The sequence below is a fragment of the Anopheles merus genome, chromosome 2R, assembly GCF_017562075.2.
Source record: "Anopheles merus strain MAF chromosome 2R, AmerM5.1, whole genome shotgun sequence".
NCBI lineage: Eukaryota > Metazoa > Arthropoda > Insecta > Diptera > Culicidae > Anopheles > Anopheles merus.
In genome coordinates, this window is record NC_054082.1 from 45,736,771 (window position 1) to 45,753,139 (window position 16,369).

The 16,369-nt window shown below is 43.1% G+C and overlaps 1 protein-coding gene across 12 annotated transcripts in view; it reads right to left on the reverse strand.

Annotated features, from left to right (window-relative positions):
• Positions 1–16,369, reverse strand: part of LOC121603709 (polypyrimidine tract-binding protein 1) — a 265,540-nt gene that overhangs the window by 22,381 nt on the left and 226,790 nt on the right. For 8 of the 12 annotated variants that reach the window (XM_041932849.1, XM_041932848.1, XM_041932847.1 and 5 more), the window contains 6 exons: positions 14,867–14,993; positions 7,990–8,261; positions 7,588–7,896; positions 7,222–7,507; positions 6,909–7,138; positions 1,297–1,330 (listed from right to left, as the gene is read on the reverse strand). In XM_041932849.1, coding sequence (XP_041788783.1) covers positions 1,297–1,330; positions 6,909–7,138; positions 7,222–7,507; positions 7,588–7,896; positions 7,990–8,261; positions 14,867–14,993 — 1,258 coding nt within the window. The remainder of the gene's footprint in view (positions 1–1,296; positions 1,331–6,908; positions 7,139–7,221; positions 7,508–7,587; positions 7,897–7,989; positions 8,262–14,866; positions 14,994–16,369) is intronic. The other 4 variants (XM_041932842.1, XM_041932841.1, XM_041932843.1 and 1 more) reach the window with 4 other exon arrangements.

The window sequence follows — 16,369 nt, forward strand, 5'->3', positions numbered from 1 at the left end:
AGGAATCCAAAAATATGCTTCTAACACAGAGTCACAGTCGGAGGAAGAAAACGGCATGCTTTCCGGAGCATTCTCTGGAGCATTATGGATACTTTTGCTTTCTTCTGAGCTTCATAAGATAGGGCAGGGAAACGGATGAAAATAAAGAATAAAACCACACTGCCCGGTGTTGGCAGGGAACCTGGTGTGACGTGGTGAAGGAGATCTCTTTCGCTAAATTTGACAAGCAACTGACAGCGCTTATGTAGTTGCGGGCGGTGTGAAACCGATTATAGGCACACACACACACACACACACACACACACATACACAAACACGGTGGCAATACTCCCTTTGCGTCGGTCTGCGACTCACAAAAAGCTGGTGCATCATATTATGCTCCACACAGTTTGAGACGTTTGGGAATTATGAATGCGATAAAAGTTTCAAGCTGAACGAGACTGGTCGCGAATCATGTGAGGAAGGGACACACGAAACAGAAATAGAAAAGGCGAGCATAATAAGTAACAAAACAAAACAGAGGAACAAAATAGTAGTTTTGGCTTTATATAAAAATGACCCAACGAAGGTTTCAAACGCCGGCGAACGTAAGCTTTAAGGTGGAAAAGCGCTTTTCCACTGATCGAATAAAGACTTCAACGCCGAAAGCAGCCGCCCACTTTTCATTTGTGTTCAATTTTTCAGACAGCTGTCTTGGCAAAAGGTACGAGATGAACACGCTAGACATAGCTGATATCCTTCGTGCGGTTGCTGTTTGTGAGTGAAGCGGCAGTTGTTTTTCTTTTTTTTTGTACATGACTAGCGAATCTTTCATACAGCAAATTGAAAACTCACACAAAAATGCACACAACCAAGCGTCAATAGATCCGCCGCGGTTGAACGAAATTCAATGACGAAACTCAAATGCAAACACATTTTAACAAAGAAAGGAAACCCCAGTTGAATAACATACACACCACGCATACACACACACACACACACTGACGCTGTGAAAAAGGTGTGGAATAGACAATTGTTGCAAAACAAATAAATAATAAATAGTGTTGGAAATGGAAATAAACGAATAATATATAAGGAAAACAAACAAAGGTGTAAGCAAATTATGGCAAACATAAACAAAACATAGAAATAAAAAAACAAAACTCATGACATCAATATGTAGCCGGGTTAAAGGTAGTGTGTCGTGTAAGTGTGAAACGGTCAACCGAATGTAGTGTCTGTTGGCGTGTTTCTGTTTTGGGTTCTGTTGTGTACGATGGAGCTAGAAAGTGTAGTGTTTAATGTGTGCGGACATACCAAAGAGGGTAAATAGAGCATCAGGCGTGACCATCTACAGAAGAGAAGAAAAATAGAGAAAAATTCAGTTAGCAGATGAGAAATATTTCTTTCAAATGGTATTCGTCGCGATTGTTGAAGCTGGAGAGAGGGTGGGGTTTGAGGCTGGGTTTACGGTGTGGAAGGATAAAGGAACAGAAAATCAAACGATCTTGCCACAGTTGCTTTCTGCTTTCAAAATGTTTTGGAAGGTGAAAAGGTGTAGGAATGCATTCAAGTGAAACAACCGACATAGGTCGTGTGAGTGCAAAACAAAAAATAGGTTTTGAAGGGATAGGATTAAAATAAACGAATGATAGGATGTTTGGGAAGTATCAAAGTAGTAAAAACGCAAAACAAAGATGATTGGATGCAGCATTTAGATGGATTACAAAGTCCGTCAATCGTCAAAAGATGAAGGCGTAGGATAGAGATCCTTTTAGATATAGATAACAAATAGATAGTTAGACACGAAATTAGGATAGGGGATACAGTAAGACACATAGAGTTACATAGAATGCTAAAAACAAGTAGACACATATAAAAAGGAGAATGATGTAAAACGCTAGAGTGTAACATTTACAGAGGAGACAGAGACAACGCAAAAGAGTCGACACAGTTACAATAATGTATAAAACTAGTACAAAACAAATGCCAACCACTTTAAACGAAGCACGAACACAAAATACAATAAAAAAAAAACAAAACCAAAACAAATACTGAAACAAAGAACTGAAACTAAAAAAGAACTAAAACTTTTCCAATAGCTACGAAATATTTATAATGATACCACATACAGCCAACGATCTGCAAAGTGACGTTCTATAAACGCTATAGAACAATAGCATATTACATTACAATCGAACAGCACAACCCTATCAAAGCAAGAAGACAAAGGAGATAAAACGACATCAGTATAACGACCATCATCGACACCATTGCCAACCAAACACGGTGCTAGCGACAGTGGCAGAACAGCCAACGCCATTAGACCACCACGTCTCTTCGCACCGAGCGTGCAAGAAAAGGACTATAAATTTAATGAATTTTTAAACGGCTAAAAATGAGCAAAAATAATGAAGAGGAAAAGCTAATGGACGCACGTTATCTGCACTCTACCCGGGTCTCTTCGAAGGACGTGCAAAAAAGGGGGATAAAACGTAATAAAAATAAACGATAATGAGTCACGAGAAGTGAAAGTGCACCATCTTGCAGCAGCGAAGTGAAAATGCCGGGGTGAGAGTGGAACGAAAATAAATTGCCATTGGCAGTGTTCGGAAAAGGGAACTTGAGATGAGTGCCCTCTGTTTTCACAAGTGTGCGTATTTTTGGTCCTATCGTCTTGGCAGTGTTGCTCAGCTCGATCGACGGGCTCACCACTCACTCTAACAACCTTCGAATCGGATCCGATGATAAGATTTTGTAAAGAAGCTTTTGAATAGCATAAAGGGTGAATCTAAACGAATGTAAGACATGGAGGGGTGATCCAAAACTGAAATGACTAACGACGATAGCGGACCGGACGATAGCGAGGCCGGAGAGAAAAAAAATGTACCAACGACCACCAAGAAGCAAAGACGGCGACAACGGAGACAGTGTGGACGGGTGTTGTAAGCGAAACCACTAGACACGGAGCAACATGGCCGCTGGGATGAACGTGAACAGGGACAACAAATGACTGCATAATAGCGCATACTACCATCATTCTTTTGTTTTGTGACGATTTTGTGTCTGGCAGTCTTTTCCGCCACGTTTCTTCTTTCGGTTTGAAATGCAGAGCGGACGATAGAGACAATACGCTGTGTGATAAATATGTGAAATAAAATTGCAGTTCCCTTTTATAACCTCCCACCTTCCCCTTTTCCCTTCTTTCAGGTAGAGAGGTGGGTTGTTGGAGGAAATAAAATCCATTCATTTCGTAATGATGCTTATTTAAAAAAGAAAGAAACCTGTAAACACCTACGGAAACATACAGGAGAAGCGTGAAATCGAAAGATAGTGTATACAAATACAGTGCCTTCAGTAGGAGAGAATCACAGTGGAAATTTTAGAAATACAGAGTGAATTATAGTGACAGACAGCGAGAAGAGGGAAGGAGGAGTAGTCGGTAGATGGAGAGAAGAGAGTTGGACGAAAAATTGGAGGATCCAAGGGAGTGTGTAGAATGTGTTTTCCAAATTACCTTACGCAAGAAAGAGCGGTGCCTTTAATTTTCAAGCTTTCTTCTGTCAAAAAGATCACACTTTTCCTGAATTTATATTTTAAACTAAACAGCCATTAACACAAGCAATGACCCAAAAAAAGAAGTGCCAAAATGAACGCTGGCAAAGAATATCGAAAGCGAATCATCTTCACCTTTCTAGCTTCCTCTTGTTCCATTCCGTTAAGTTATTATCCTTAAAACCATAAAAATGATTGCAATTCGCGGCTTGGAACTCTCATCACTCTTCTACCACCACCCGCGCGGCGTGAAGCACGCGGGCAGACTCGGCACTAAGTTTCCTAACAGCGAAAGAAGCAAGAGAGCAAAAGCAACTTGTGGCTTTCTACTTGGAACAATATTTTATCCACACCTAAAAGTGGTGGTAGTAGTGGCATCAACATCCGCCCCTCAGCTTATCGTAAAGTTCATCAACAACGGAGTGCCGTCCCGGTCCCAGCCACGGCTAGACCGTACAAACTGCAAGCAAGCGGATCCGCTTTACGGATTCGAGCTTCGTAGCAAAAACCTCAACCAACCACGGGGAACACCCCAACAGTGAGAGGCGAACTTTTCATGTGTTGCTTTTATTTTCTTTTAGTTTTTAGTGGAAAAGTTTCGCTCCGTTTGCCAAAGCAGAGAAAGCGTTAAAGAGCGTTCCGGTTGCGGTGAAGATTGCTGCTGCAGGAACAAATTTTCCTTCCCCACTTCCGAGGAGCGTACACAAGAGAAAATCGTACTACTGTCTTCGAAGCGATTCCCCATCGCGTTGGTTTGCTAGAGAAGAGAAGAGGATCCGTTTATGTAAATCGAAATCCATAAAAGAAGATAATTTATTCCACAATAATACGACTACAGTGTAGGGATAGGGGGAAAACACACACAAAAAAAAACCGGGGCGAGAAATGCAAACTTGCCCATTCGGGCCAGCTAGTAACTGGCCACCGACCACAAAAGAACCGGACGGAACAGAATAGGGGACTGAGGGCCCAGTTTGATTCGTACTTCGTTTGCCTTTTTGCTGTCTGACAAAATGGACAGTTTGCAGTAAACGAACACGCCTCAAACCGTATCCGACGAAGCCGGTGAAGAAATCACTGAACAATTCACTATTCTTTGCTTGCGGAAGTTTTCATTCAAACAAACCATGAACAACTAGAGCACGGTATGGCGAACAGAACCACCACCGACAACGTCTTCAATCTGTTGCGCGTAGTGTGAAGGAGCACAAACAGGGGGAAAATGGTCGAGAAGTGGGAATGATTCGCCCTTTCGGTAGGGCTGTGGCACAAGTCAACAGCTAGTGCCGTTGGCTGCTCTACGATGGACGAGCGAAACTTTAGCTTGGTAGTCAGAGGTCGCATTGCTGTGCGATGGGAGCGGCTTCACACTCCGTTTGCACCGGATGGTAATTTAAAGCGGGCAAGACCTTTTTGGGTAAATAAATCACACTCTGCCCGCACAATGGGAGGGTGCGATGAATCAAAAACATTTGCTTCAACGGCCGTGTGTTCCTTTTATTGCAGTTATCTTTTTTTGTCGTTTATTGCAGGCAAACGATTCTTAGAGCACAACCGCACAACCAAGCATACTGCACCATGTTGAGTGGTATTTTATTGCGCTGAAGTCAAAATGAAAATAACATCGCTTTTTCTGCGGCTAATCTTTTAAGTATGTTTTCATGCTTAATGTGACGTTTTTATTGTGGCACTGGGGTTTTTGCTCCGCTTCACGCTCTAAACCAATTGTTGCATCGCTATGGATCGTGGTTGCGGGACAACGATTATGATTGCCGTGCTTTTCGTTTACTCCAACGAAATGGAGACGCCTGGTGGTTGTTGCCGCTGCAGGCAACGACGGCACGCAGCCGAGAAAACATAATAAAGCGATAATTAATTCACTCCTTTCCTCCATTCCATATCATTCGTTTTCAAACAATAACTCTAGCACGGTCAGGTGGCTTGGACAGTGAAGCAGGGATCATCACGGTGCAACCACACCACTCACTGCAGCACGGTCAAGTTTGCTGAAGAGTGATGTCTATTTATACAGGCCTGTGTGTGTGTGTTTGTTGGAAAGAGTTGGATGGTAGAAAGACAAAGAGTAGTAAGTGTGGTGAAAGCTATTATGGTGGCGAATGGAGGAAGGATTGATAGATACAGCGGCGAGTGAAGAAGAGAAGAAGAGAGCTGTTAAATAATAGAATCACCTCGGTACGGCACACTCGAAGGGGCACAGCGACAGAGCAGAGGTAGAAGGTTTTTTAGTGAAGATCACAGAGAACAGAGACAGTTCGGAAAGATGAAACTAATAATGCGGAACTAAAATCACAGAGTCGGAAGAGAACGGGGAACTGCAAAAGGATACCCCATTATTTACCGGCAAACCGGTGCATTCGGGGATGTAGAAAAAAAAATAGATGCAGACTATAGACGAAGCACAACACAAAAGACAAAAAGGGAATGCAAACAGCTATGAGACGAAGCATGACAGACAAAGCCATACAGATAATAGGGACTAGGAAATGCAACTAACAAAAAAGAAAGCACAGACATTGAAAACATCGAGCTGGATAGTACGGGTGCCGTCGAACTGATAATTAAAATGCAACAGCTTAAAGGATTCAAGTAGTTAAAAAAACAACAACTGTGATAAAACGAATGAGCGAACGAATAAGTAAGACCGCGAGATTTACTGTATAAACAAAAATATAAACAAAAATTAATGGCAATACATTCATCAAAGCTAAAGCTCCAAATTTTGAAACAATTTCCCAAAGATTCGAATACATAATAGACACAAAAGAAACAATAAGAACAAATGAAAACAGAATCAATCCAATAGAAATCGAATGAAAAACAACAACGAAAACACACAAACTAATAAAACAGTGTTACAAACAAACTATAAGTAGTGATGTGAGCAGATGTAGAATGATGCCAAGGAAAGTAAAATGATTACAGGTGGAATAGTGAAGGATACTCTCTACATAACGATATATAGATAGGAGGTAGTAAACAAATCAACACACGACAAAACTTATACGTGAAAGTAGAGGGTGAAAGTAGGAGCGAATGTTAGTAAGGATCAGGACAGCTAGGAAAGCTGTGACGAATCGGGTGTATTAAGGTACAAGTAGTGGCGAGCATCTTTAAGGGTTGGTAAAAGACCATCAAAGACACCGAGCAAGAACGTTTGACGTATACACTGAGATAGAGAGTTAGGAATACACAGAAACAGAGGACAAGGAGGTATAGAGGAAAGAGGAAAGACGAGTGTTATATGGGGGTAAGATAGAAACAGACAGGATAGTGGAGGAGCTGACAGAGTGACAGAGATAGTGATAGATAGAGACAGGATGCATAGTAATAGATTCTACGTTAGATCGGTTTACCTCGTCGTTGAGATTGGAAACGAGCAGCACGTTGGAGAGTCCCCGCACGTTGGCCGGGTTCGGCGTTCCGAGGGCACCGTTCGATGCGAGCGCAAACGCGTTCAGGCTGGGCAGGGCGCCACCGTAGGCACTCGCGAGTGCCGGCGTACCGAGCCCGAGCCCGAACGGTGGCATCACGCCCGGCGTCGCTAAGCCGTTCACTAGAAAATAGGGAGATTTGTCTAATTTGACTATTACACGGAAGTTGCACGCTACTTGACAACAACGAAAACATCGACGGGCGATTGTTTTGAGCTATCAAAGTCGGCTTTACCTAGTCGGTCGCGGGACAGCTGCGGTCGCTGACCGGTCGCCAGCAGGAGCAGATCGCTCGCCGATACCAGCCCGCCAGCGCTCGCGATGACATCGCTGCCCGGCTCACCGGACGGCAACGACGGGTTGGTGTAGTCTCGCGACTTGTCATTGTTGTACTTCACGTTCAGTGCCGTCAACTTGCTGTTGTCGATGCGCAGCGTGCAGCACCCGTTGTAGATGTTCTGCCCGTCCAGCGATGCTCGCGCGGTCTGGGCGGTCTGCGCATCGGGATACTGTATCAGAGCCTATATCGGTAGAAGAAGAGCGGAAAAAACATACGTGTTAGGCACGGCATTTAAATTGTTGCTCTTGTTGATGTGCATACCTGGAACGAGTTGTTTTTGGTGAAGGTGACAATTTTCAGCACTTTTCCGAACCGCTGGAATATCTGATGCAGCACGTCAAGCGAAACTGGATACAGCAGCGACTCGACGATTACCCGGAGCACGGTGTTGGGTGCACCGCTGCCGCCACCGCCACCACCACCACCGCTGCTCGGTGTCGTGGAGCTGTTGTTCGTGTTGTTGCTGCTGGCGTTCTGCGAGTTGCTGTTGGTATGTTCGATCGATAGCGGCAACGGCGACCCGGTCGGTGACTGCGTGAGATCCTGTGCTTGCAGCGCGTTCGTAACGTTCTGTTGTAAAGAAATATCAACGAGGGTACGAGGGGTCAAATTGAAGCAGAGCCCTTTTTCTGATGCTATACTCCAGCGTAGTAGTGCACTTACCGCAATTGCATGGTTTTGATCGATCTTCAATTCCCGATGGTTGGAGTATTGCACGTAAACCGTACGGCCCCGCAGCGGTGGCGGATTGGCGTGGAACACGCTCACCATCGTCGAGGCAGCCGTCTCATCACCCATCTCGATGAATGCCTGATTTTTGCCCTTCAGCACCAGCACGTTCGTGACGCGTCCGAACGGCAGCCCGAGCTGCATAATTTCGGCTTCGCTCACCTCGTTCGGGATGTTGCGGATGTGCACCACGCGCGATGTTTTCGCTGTTTAGCGAGAGTGGTTGTGTGGAACGAACGATGGGAAAAGGTTTATTAATTATTGAACGGCATCGGTACAAAGCTACAAAAAGCGTTAAAAAGGAACAGTGGCATTTAAATGGTACTTTACATCGACAACATTTTCGCCAAAAGCCGGCCGCTATAAGAATTCGAATTTGAGCGGGGCATTTTTATTCATCCACAGTTCGAATACTTCAATTTACTGAGCAGAATTGCTACACTGTCGTTTAATTTATCCCCACCGAAGGCACATTCAGTAATCAGCGTTAATGTAAATTTGTGCCGGCACGGTTCGGTAATATGCAAAGGGATTTTGGCCATCATTTTTGCTCGGTGGGGGGATTTATATCCGATAGCATCGTACTGTTGACGGTTCCTCCCATGCTCTCTGTGCGATAATGAACCGAAAGTCCAAAATGCCCAACTGCTGCTGTTCAGCTTATTTGAACGGTACGTGGAGGATTTCAATCGTCCGACAGTCTGCAGCAGCATGCCGTCGATAGCCTCCGAACACGATTTTGTTATTATGAATTATCAATAATTTAATTGATTCTTAATTACTACAATTAGTGACCAGTTTGGAGGAGCGTGCAGCTGCACGGCTGCTCGACGATTTTTGGCTTTTTGATTTTATACATAAGTCGAGGGGGGTAGGGAGAAAATGTGCTTATATTTTCTCTCGACACGATAAAACCGATGAGGAAGGGAAACAGGCAGATCGGGAGGAATATGAATGATTTTACTGTGAAAAATAAACTACGCAGTGAAAAGCGTATTGAAATTTCGCATTCATTTCAAGTGGATTAACGCAAACCTTGAGGGAGAACGAGCAACGTTTGGAGTAGCATATTTATCGTAATGAATCGGAAACGGTTTGGTAGCGGACCAAGTGTATGTGCCCTTGTTTCCCTGTTTCTTTGTACACGGACTCTATCACGCGCCTTATCAATAGTTGATGATGTTGCTCCATTTTATCCGCTTGCGATGGCAACTATTCTTTAAAGTCTGTTGATGTTGATTAAAAAACAGTATCGGATTACAACAGCATTTACGCTTCGTTTAATTTACAACAGCACTGATGTTTCGAAACGGCAATTTTTCATTTTTCAATCCCATAATCAGATCAAACGCTCAAATTGGTCGATTGTGCATCGGCAGTCGCTCGAATTGGATGTGTGTGATAAACTTTGTTGCACCTGTACGGGCTACAAACGAGAGAATGTTTCACTTTTACTATCTTCAGGCCATGGCCGACCCCGGGTACCGTAGCAGCTGTTATTAATTTTCATTTTCAATTCACAGCCTCAAGGCTCGCTTCTATTTCTTCAAACGATTTTTCCCCAAGCCTCGTGTACAGCTAGGATCATCCTTTTTTGTTGCTCCAAAATCCACAGCAGCGGGGTTGCTAAGGGCAAGGAAGAAACGGGAATTTATCTCACCCAACCCCGGCGAATGGAGATGGATGTAGTAGATTATTTTTAATGATCTCCTGTGGCTACGCTTTGCTGTGGCAGCGCCGCCGGAAGGATGCAGAAAAAGGGGCGAAAAGAAAAACTACCTCTAACCGACAGGTGACGGCCTGCGTCATGATTAGGTATCATAAGTCATTTGGGGATTCTCTGGGTTTGGGTCATTGCTCCCCATGCAGATTCCGTTGAGCGTCGAGTATGGCTGCTAAGGAAATGCTTTTGATAAGGAAGGGTGGCGCATGTTGGTCGTTTAACCGTATGTCCTTGGATAGGGTTAGTAGAAAAATGATAGGCTTACTTGTGATAGTGGAGGGAAACACGCAAGCTAGACGCTGGTGGCGAATAGTGGCTCCGGAATTCAAGGTGTAGAGGTTTTTCTATTGATACAAATAAATATGGCAAGGATTGTTTGAATTGACAGAAGGGAACAAACGTCCAACAAGCCAACAATGGACATTATAGAGACGGCTTTACACTCAAATTGATGTTCCAATTTATAGAGCAAAAAATCACGAGGATACAACAAACTCACAATGGTATAGTTTAATTTAACAGCAACTGATAACCATCAAAATATTGTTGCCAATTTGTTTTTGAAAAATTAGATCTGTACGATTACAGTTGTACGACCATTAATCATAAAAAAACCGCTCATACAACCGCTAATTGCTAAGTCAATTAAATGGAATGCATGGGTATTGCGGGCCTTTGTTTCTTTGTTGCAGTGATAATATTCACTGCAAATTTTATGATCCAATCACGCGGACACACACAACACTCACCATCAAAATATGTACCACATTAGCGCCTACGCTCCATTACCTGATCCTTTTCCGCAAATAAATTATGCAAAACCATCCATTTAATCAGTGGCAACTTTGTCTAATCTGTCCATTGAACAATACCATACAAGGCGGGCAAAGCAGATGATGATTATGACGTACATCAGAATGATTATGATGTCCATTTCTAAAACCGTAAAAATTACATCAAAATGCTAATGCCAAAAGGAACCGGAGGAAAGCAGTGAACCTTCCTCCTCATTATTCCAATGGAATTGAGATGAAATTAATGTTATTAAAAATTCAATCATTGATAAATCAAATTGCTATCGCTGTCATATTATTCAACTGTAATGTCATTTCACAAGTTTATAGAGAATCACAGGAAAACCTAAAACTTTAAGGAATGGTGAAACCTGTGTGAGAAAAGTAAAGTAATCAATCTAACTTTCTTTTAACGACACAGAAAGCACGCCTTGAAAAGTGTACCTCGGATATGAACACAAACTTCCGTCAACAGGGTTTGAACGATTGCGTTATCGCCAATCAAACGCTCTTCGGTAATGACCGGTGGCAACGATTGATCGAACGAATCCCCGTGAAAGGACGTTCCGGTGACGGCATGTGTCGTTCAGTTTGATTAAGTTATTATTGATTACCGCATACTGGTCTGGCCCGGTCTATCATTGCCAGATTTCATTGAGTGGAAAAACGAGCTATGAAATCGTATTGCAAACGGTATACAGTTCAGCCTCACCTACCGCACACTTGTGGCGCAAACTTGTGAACAATGAGTGTTCCCCAGTGTAGGTGGTTGATGCGTATTGAGGAAAACTCATGAAAACGAACAGCTCTTTAATGTTACACGGTGGTAGGTTGAAATAAACGATGATTAATTCATTTGTCCGCTTTTTGTTTTTGGCTGGTTTGAAGGAATTTTCTTTTACTGGGGTATCTCATACATAAAATTTTACTTAAATGTATCCGATTTTACTTGAGAAAGTAAAACGTTCGTTCAATCAATGTATATCGCACAATTTTTCTTTACATATTTTTTCTTGCTGGGTATTTGCTATTCTTCCAACATTACACACAATGTATAGTCTAGTATAAGAAATAATCAAAATAAAAAAAAATAAAAAAACACTTCCGTAATTTTAATGCGACTTCTTATATCTCGATAGCACATGAAACGCCCAGCGAAATTTGGCAAAGGAGAAAGAAAGCATTAACAAGCACACTTCCCTGAAGTGGGGTAACAGTTTTCTCAATAATTTCGTTGATTTATAATAAACGTTACCGACGAGTTGAAAACTTTTGGAAAACTTCTTTCCCAAACATAAGTTTGAGACAAGATTTGGGCCAACTGCCTCCCGTCCCTCCTTTTTTTCATTACTTTAATGCGTTTTTAAGTCATCGAGGACGTTCAATGTGAAATGAATTGTCACGCAAACTGTTCAGTTCAGCTGGATGTACACTGCATCAATCTCTTTAAGTGTCCATCGTTACCTTTTTGGCTATAGAATGAAAAAAAGAAAAAAAAACATTGAGAGCGAGCATCAAATATAACGCTCATGGAAGTACGGAAACCCGTGCTTCAGTTGCGCATGAAAGATAGGCAATATAAAAACATGCTCCTTTACAGTGAACTTCGCTGGTACAAGGCACGCGAAACCACTCGTAGTGATCGGTCCTTAAAGGAAAGCCTTAAATAGCGAAACAAAAAATCTCACTTAAAAGGATGAAGGCGTTAAAGCGAAGGAGAACAGCAAAAAAAAAAAACCCTCTAAAACAGTAAAGTGTCATAAAATCCACCATCCCAAGACGGTAAATTGGTGGTAAATTTAACGATTGGTCTCAATTGGGAGCGCGGTTACTCTCTGTTAGGTTGAAAAAAAAAAAAACAAAAAAGAAACACATTACTCCTCGGGAAAGGAATAGTGGTGATGATGAGTCATAAAAAAGTGGTGTCGTTATAAATTTGGTTTCATTAGCCAGCGACCGTAATCAAATCGGGACTGGGAATAATCTGAATCGAGGCGGTGGTACACACGAGGGAACCGTTTTGGATCGTTTGCCGCTTGCAAAGGTAAGCGGCTCGCGCGCTCTCTCACACAAGCGGCAAATGAACAATTCCCTAACAGCTGGAAAACGCTAATTAACTGTCACTAAGCATTATTGGTGCAGCAGCACCAGGCAGGCAGTGCAGTGCAGTGGATGGTGCAAACATGTTGAATATGTTTGCGGCATACATTCAGTGTGAGTGTCAAAGAGTACATGCCACAAACCCCTGTCGCTTGGTGGTTGGTCACAGCTTTAATAAAGTTGTGCGTTACCGTTTAATTAATATAATTTATTTAAATTGCTCGCTGCGGAATTGGTTACTCGATGGTAGGTGACAAGGTGAGACAGGTCGTAAAAGTGTTTAACACTGCTCACTATACATGTCACCATTGCACAGTGTCAGATTAGCAAAGTTTGATGGAGAAGTAGTACGTTAAACGTTTGTCGGAGTCCCTTGATTACAAGTTCCGTAGAACATGGTTGTGATTTCTATTGAAGCTGTTTTATTTTGAAATTAAAAATCTCTGATAAATTTCATACGATTTTCAGCGAGCGATCTCAATACATCCCACACATATTGTTCAATACCTCTACTCAAATTTGAATTAGTATAAGCAGTACACAGAAAAGACATCAATGAATATTGATGAGTAGCACTGGAGAAATTAGCACAACTATAAATCGAGAGCTTAAACATTTGATTTATTTATCTTCAATTGTGCCGTGGATTGTGGCGCACCCAAACCACCTCGAATCTCCCAAAGCCGCAAACAGGCGGAACACCACGAGACATCCGGGCAGAACACGATAGCTTGAGGGCGCTAGAACATAAACCCAGCCACCGCTTCCCACTCACTCGGAAAAGTTGTCAATTGTGGCCACATTCCAACAGATGCGCACTCCCCCCAATCGCCGTCTATACGATTCATGGGGAAAGGAACAGGTCTCTTGCATCGACCATGAATAAAACATCATTTAACATCTCTTAACTCGCTCGTTTCATCCGTAACGAGAAAAGCCGCTTTGCTGCGGGGCCAAAATCTGGAGCCGGGTTGAAAAGGTAAAAGTTTTATCTTCTTCGGAAAAGGGAACAATGCCACGCGGGGGGACCTAGCAGTCTGTGTCGTCGCTTCTCGCGCAAGCTACGCTTTATCCCCGAAGCGGGCCCAGCACCAGGAGTGGAAGTGCATGGCGAACGAGACCTGGCCACACTCCCCGGGACCCACACTCTTGGGCTCACTTAAAATTGGAAATTAAATGATAACAGCTTGCTACGAAGGACGAAGGGAAATGTGTATTGTACCACCGCAGGGGTTGACATTATCTGATTCATGTTCGTGCCCGGTCGGCCCGGGGTTCTGTGTGTGGGCCCCGGTGGAGAAAGTGTATCGGCAAACCGGTGACAGATAGGAAGCCTTACGCCTTAAGATGTCGGTCGATGTCACGCGTACGGCTATTTCAACAAGAAGGAGCAACTTTTTCCCGCCCCGTACCATTGTTGGTGGAATATTATGGGAACGAAGCCGAACGTATGATCTCAAAGCATTCACCGTGTCATTTATCCGATTTCATCTTTCCGATCGAGTTTTGTTCAATGCTCCCCTAAACCCAGCCCCAACCCCACCCACCCCACATAAGCCTATCACAGAACCAACCACTGGAACGGCACACGAATGGCAAATGATAATGATTATCATCTTCAAATAGAATCTTAATGTTTGGCGAGACTTCTCTTCCGCTACACCGAGCGGGCGGCTCACAGTGTCTTGCATACCTTCCGGGCGCACGCCATTCAAACGTCCAGAATGCGGCCAGACAGGAGGCATGGTTTTTTTTTTTGCAGCATGGTGAGCGTGCTGCTTGCGTATTCTTATTGTTTATCTATAATCAAGCGACGGCGCAAGGCAGTCGAGCATACATCAAAGCGATCTGTCTGCAAACGACACACCGTAGGGCCTCTATCCAATGCTGTCCTGCCTTCCTCGCTTCACTAACTGCGCATTAAGCGTTCCAAGTTTCAAGTTTGTCTTAAATTTTCCTCATTTTCCAACCGGGTGAGCTTGAGTATGATGGCCAAACCGTAGTGAGGGGTACTACGGTGACAATTGTAGCCCCGCTCGATTTAATTATCATCGCACTGGAGGCTATTGGGCGAGCGAATGTTATCGTTGCCTATCGCTATGTATAGCTCTTTCCTTTGCAAACTACAACTTAAAGATAGCACGTGGTGATGCATGCGATGCGAAAAAAAAGATGGGGCAGGGGTTACACTTACTGATGCCCATACCGATCACTGTGTTGGTGCTGTCCAGTTTGGCTTTCTTGGTGGCGAGATCCTGGTTGTTGTTGTCCGACGCTGGAGCCATAACAGCTGCTTGACTAAGTAGTTCGTCGCTTCCTCGCTAGAATGGGACAGGGAAGAGAAGGTGAAGATAAAACTCGTTAGCAAAATGTAATTGAAAAGAGCCCTACTTAACGGAATGTGTGTATATATGTATGTGCAGTAGAATAGTGGAAACCATTCCAAATGAAACTGTAACGGGGGACACCCAATTATCGCACTTTAGGGAAAAGGCTGCACAGTAACGACTCATTTATGTGCGTTCATTTTTGTATCATGTTCTTCTCTCCTCTCTGGACGATATAATTCAATCAACGGCCCCAAAACTCAAACCATGACTTACTACTACGAGCAAGAGAAGTGTGAGTCTCACAATTGGAAAACCTACCTACCAAACAAGGGATGAACGAGAAAAAATATCTCATTTTCACGCAATTTAAAACAAAAGAAAACTTATACCCTTGCCAGCATTCGGTGATCCTGAACAACGGGACTTGAACACATCCGTTTCGTCACATAAATCGCTGCATCTATATGGAGGAAATCGATTTTTTTACATTTGACACCCATCTTCTGTGGAAGCAGTAATAGGGAGAGGACAACATTCAGCCATCTGAAAGAGATCATTATCCGGAACGCTTCCCAATGTTATATACAAGCACGCAGCACGCAAAAGAGGTGCGAAACGCAATTCAGGATGTAAACGATGACCCAAAATGTCAATTTGTTTTTACAGTTTTGGAAACAAACGTCCATGATTCATTACTGGAATTTGGTTTAAGCTGAAATGGCATTTTGCACTCTTTTCAGTTTTTCTTATTCGACAGAACAACATCACTCATGTCAGGTCTCAATGTTGTAATAGCTCTAACAACGGTTGTATTGAGAGAGAATGCAAAATTAGACAAAAAAATTGCAAACAAAAGCCACTCACTTTATGGTCCGAAATGATACAGGATACACCCGTGGGCAATTTCGATGAAGTTTTTCACACAATTGTTGATACCATCGAACCGAGTGGGCGGGTGGCCTGCTCTTACCTTTAAAGTGGGCACACTTGACATTACAGCACTTATGTAATGCTCGCTTTGCGCGCCGCTTTTTTCGGCTGTTTTGTTTATATTGGGCGACCGCTTTTGAGCTGCCGATAGCAGAAAGAGCGTTTTAATATTTCAAGTGTATTGCCATCAATTCGCTTGTCGGTAAATAAACGAAGCAAGGTACAAACAGTTTTTACATGCTTTAAAGTTGATCACTACGCCAGAAAATTGATCGATTGATTTAATTGCTCCAACAAAATAGGAAACGTACCTATTGAGGTGTGATACTGTCATGGAAATTAAAAAGAAAATCATTTCGGTTTTGCAATCAAACTTTAATGTTTGCAAGATGCTGGCTATTCCGCTATTCCTAACATGGCATACTTGATACACTTTA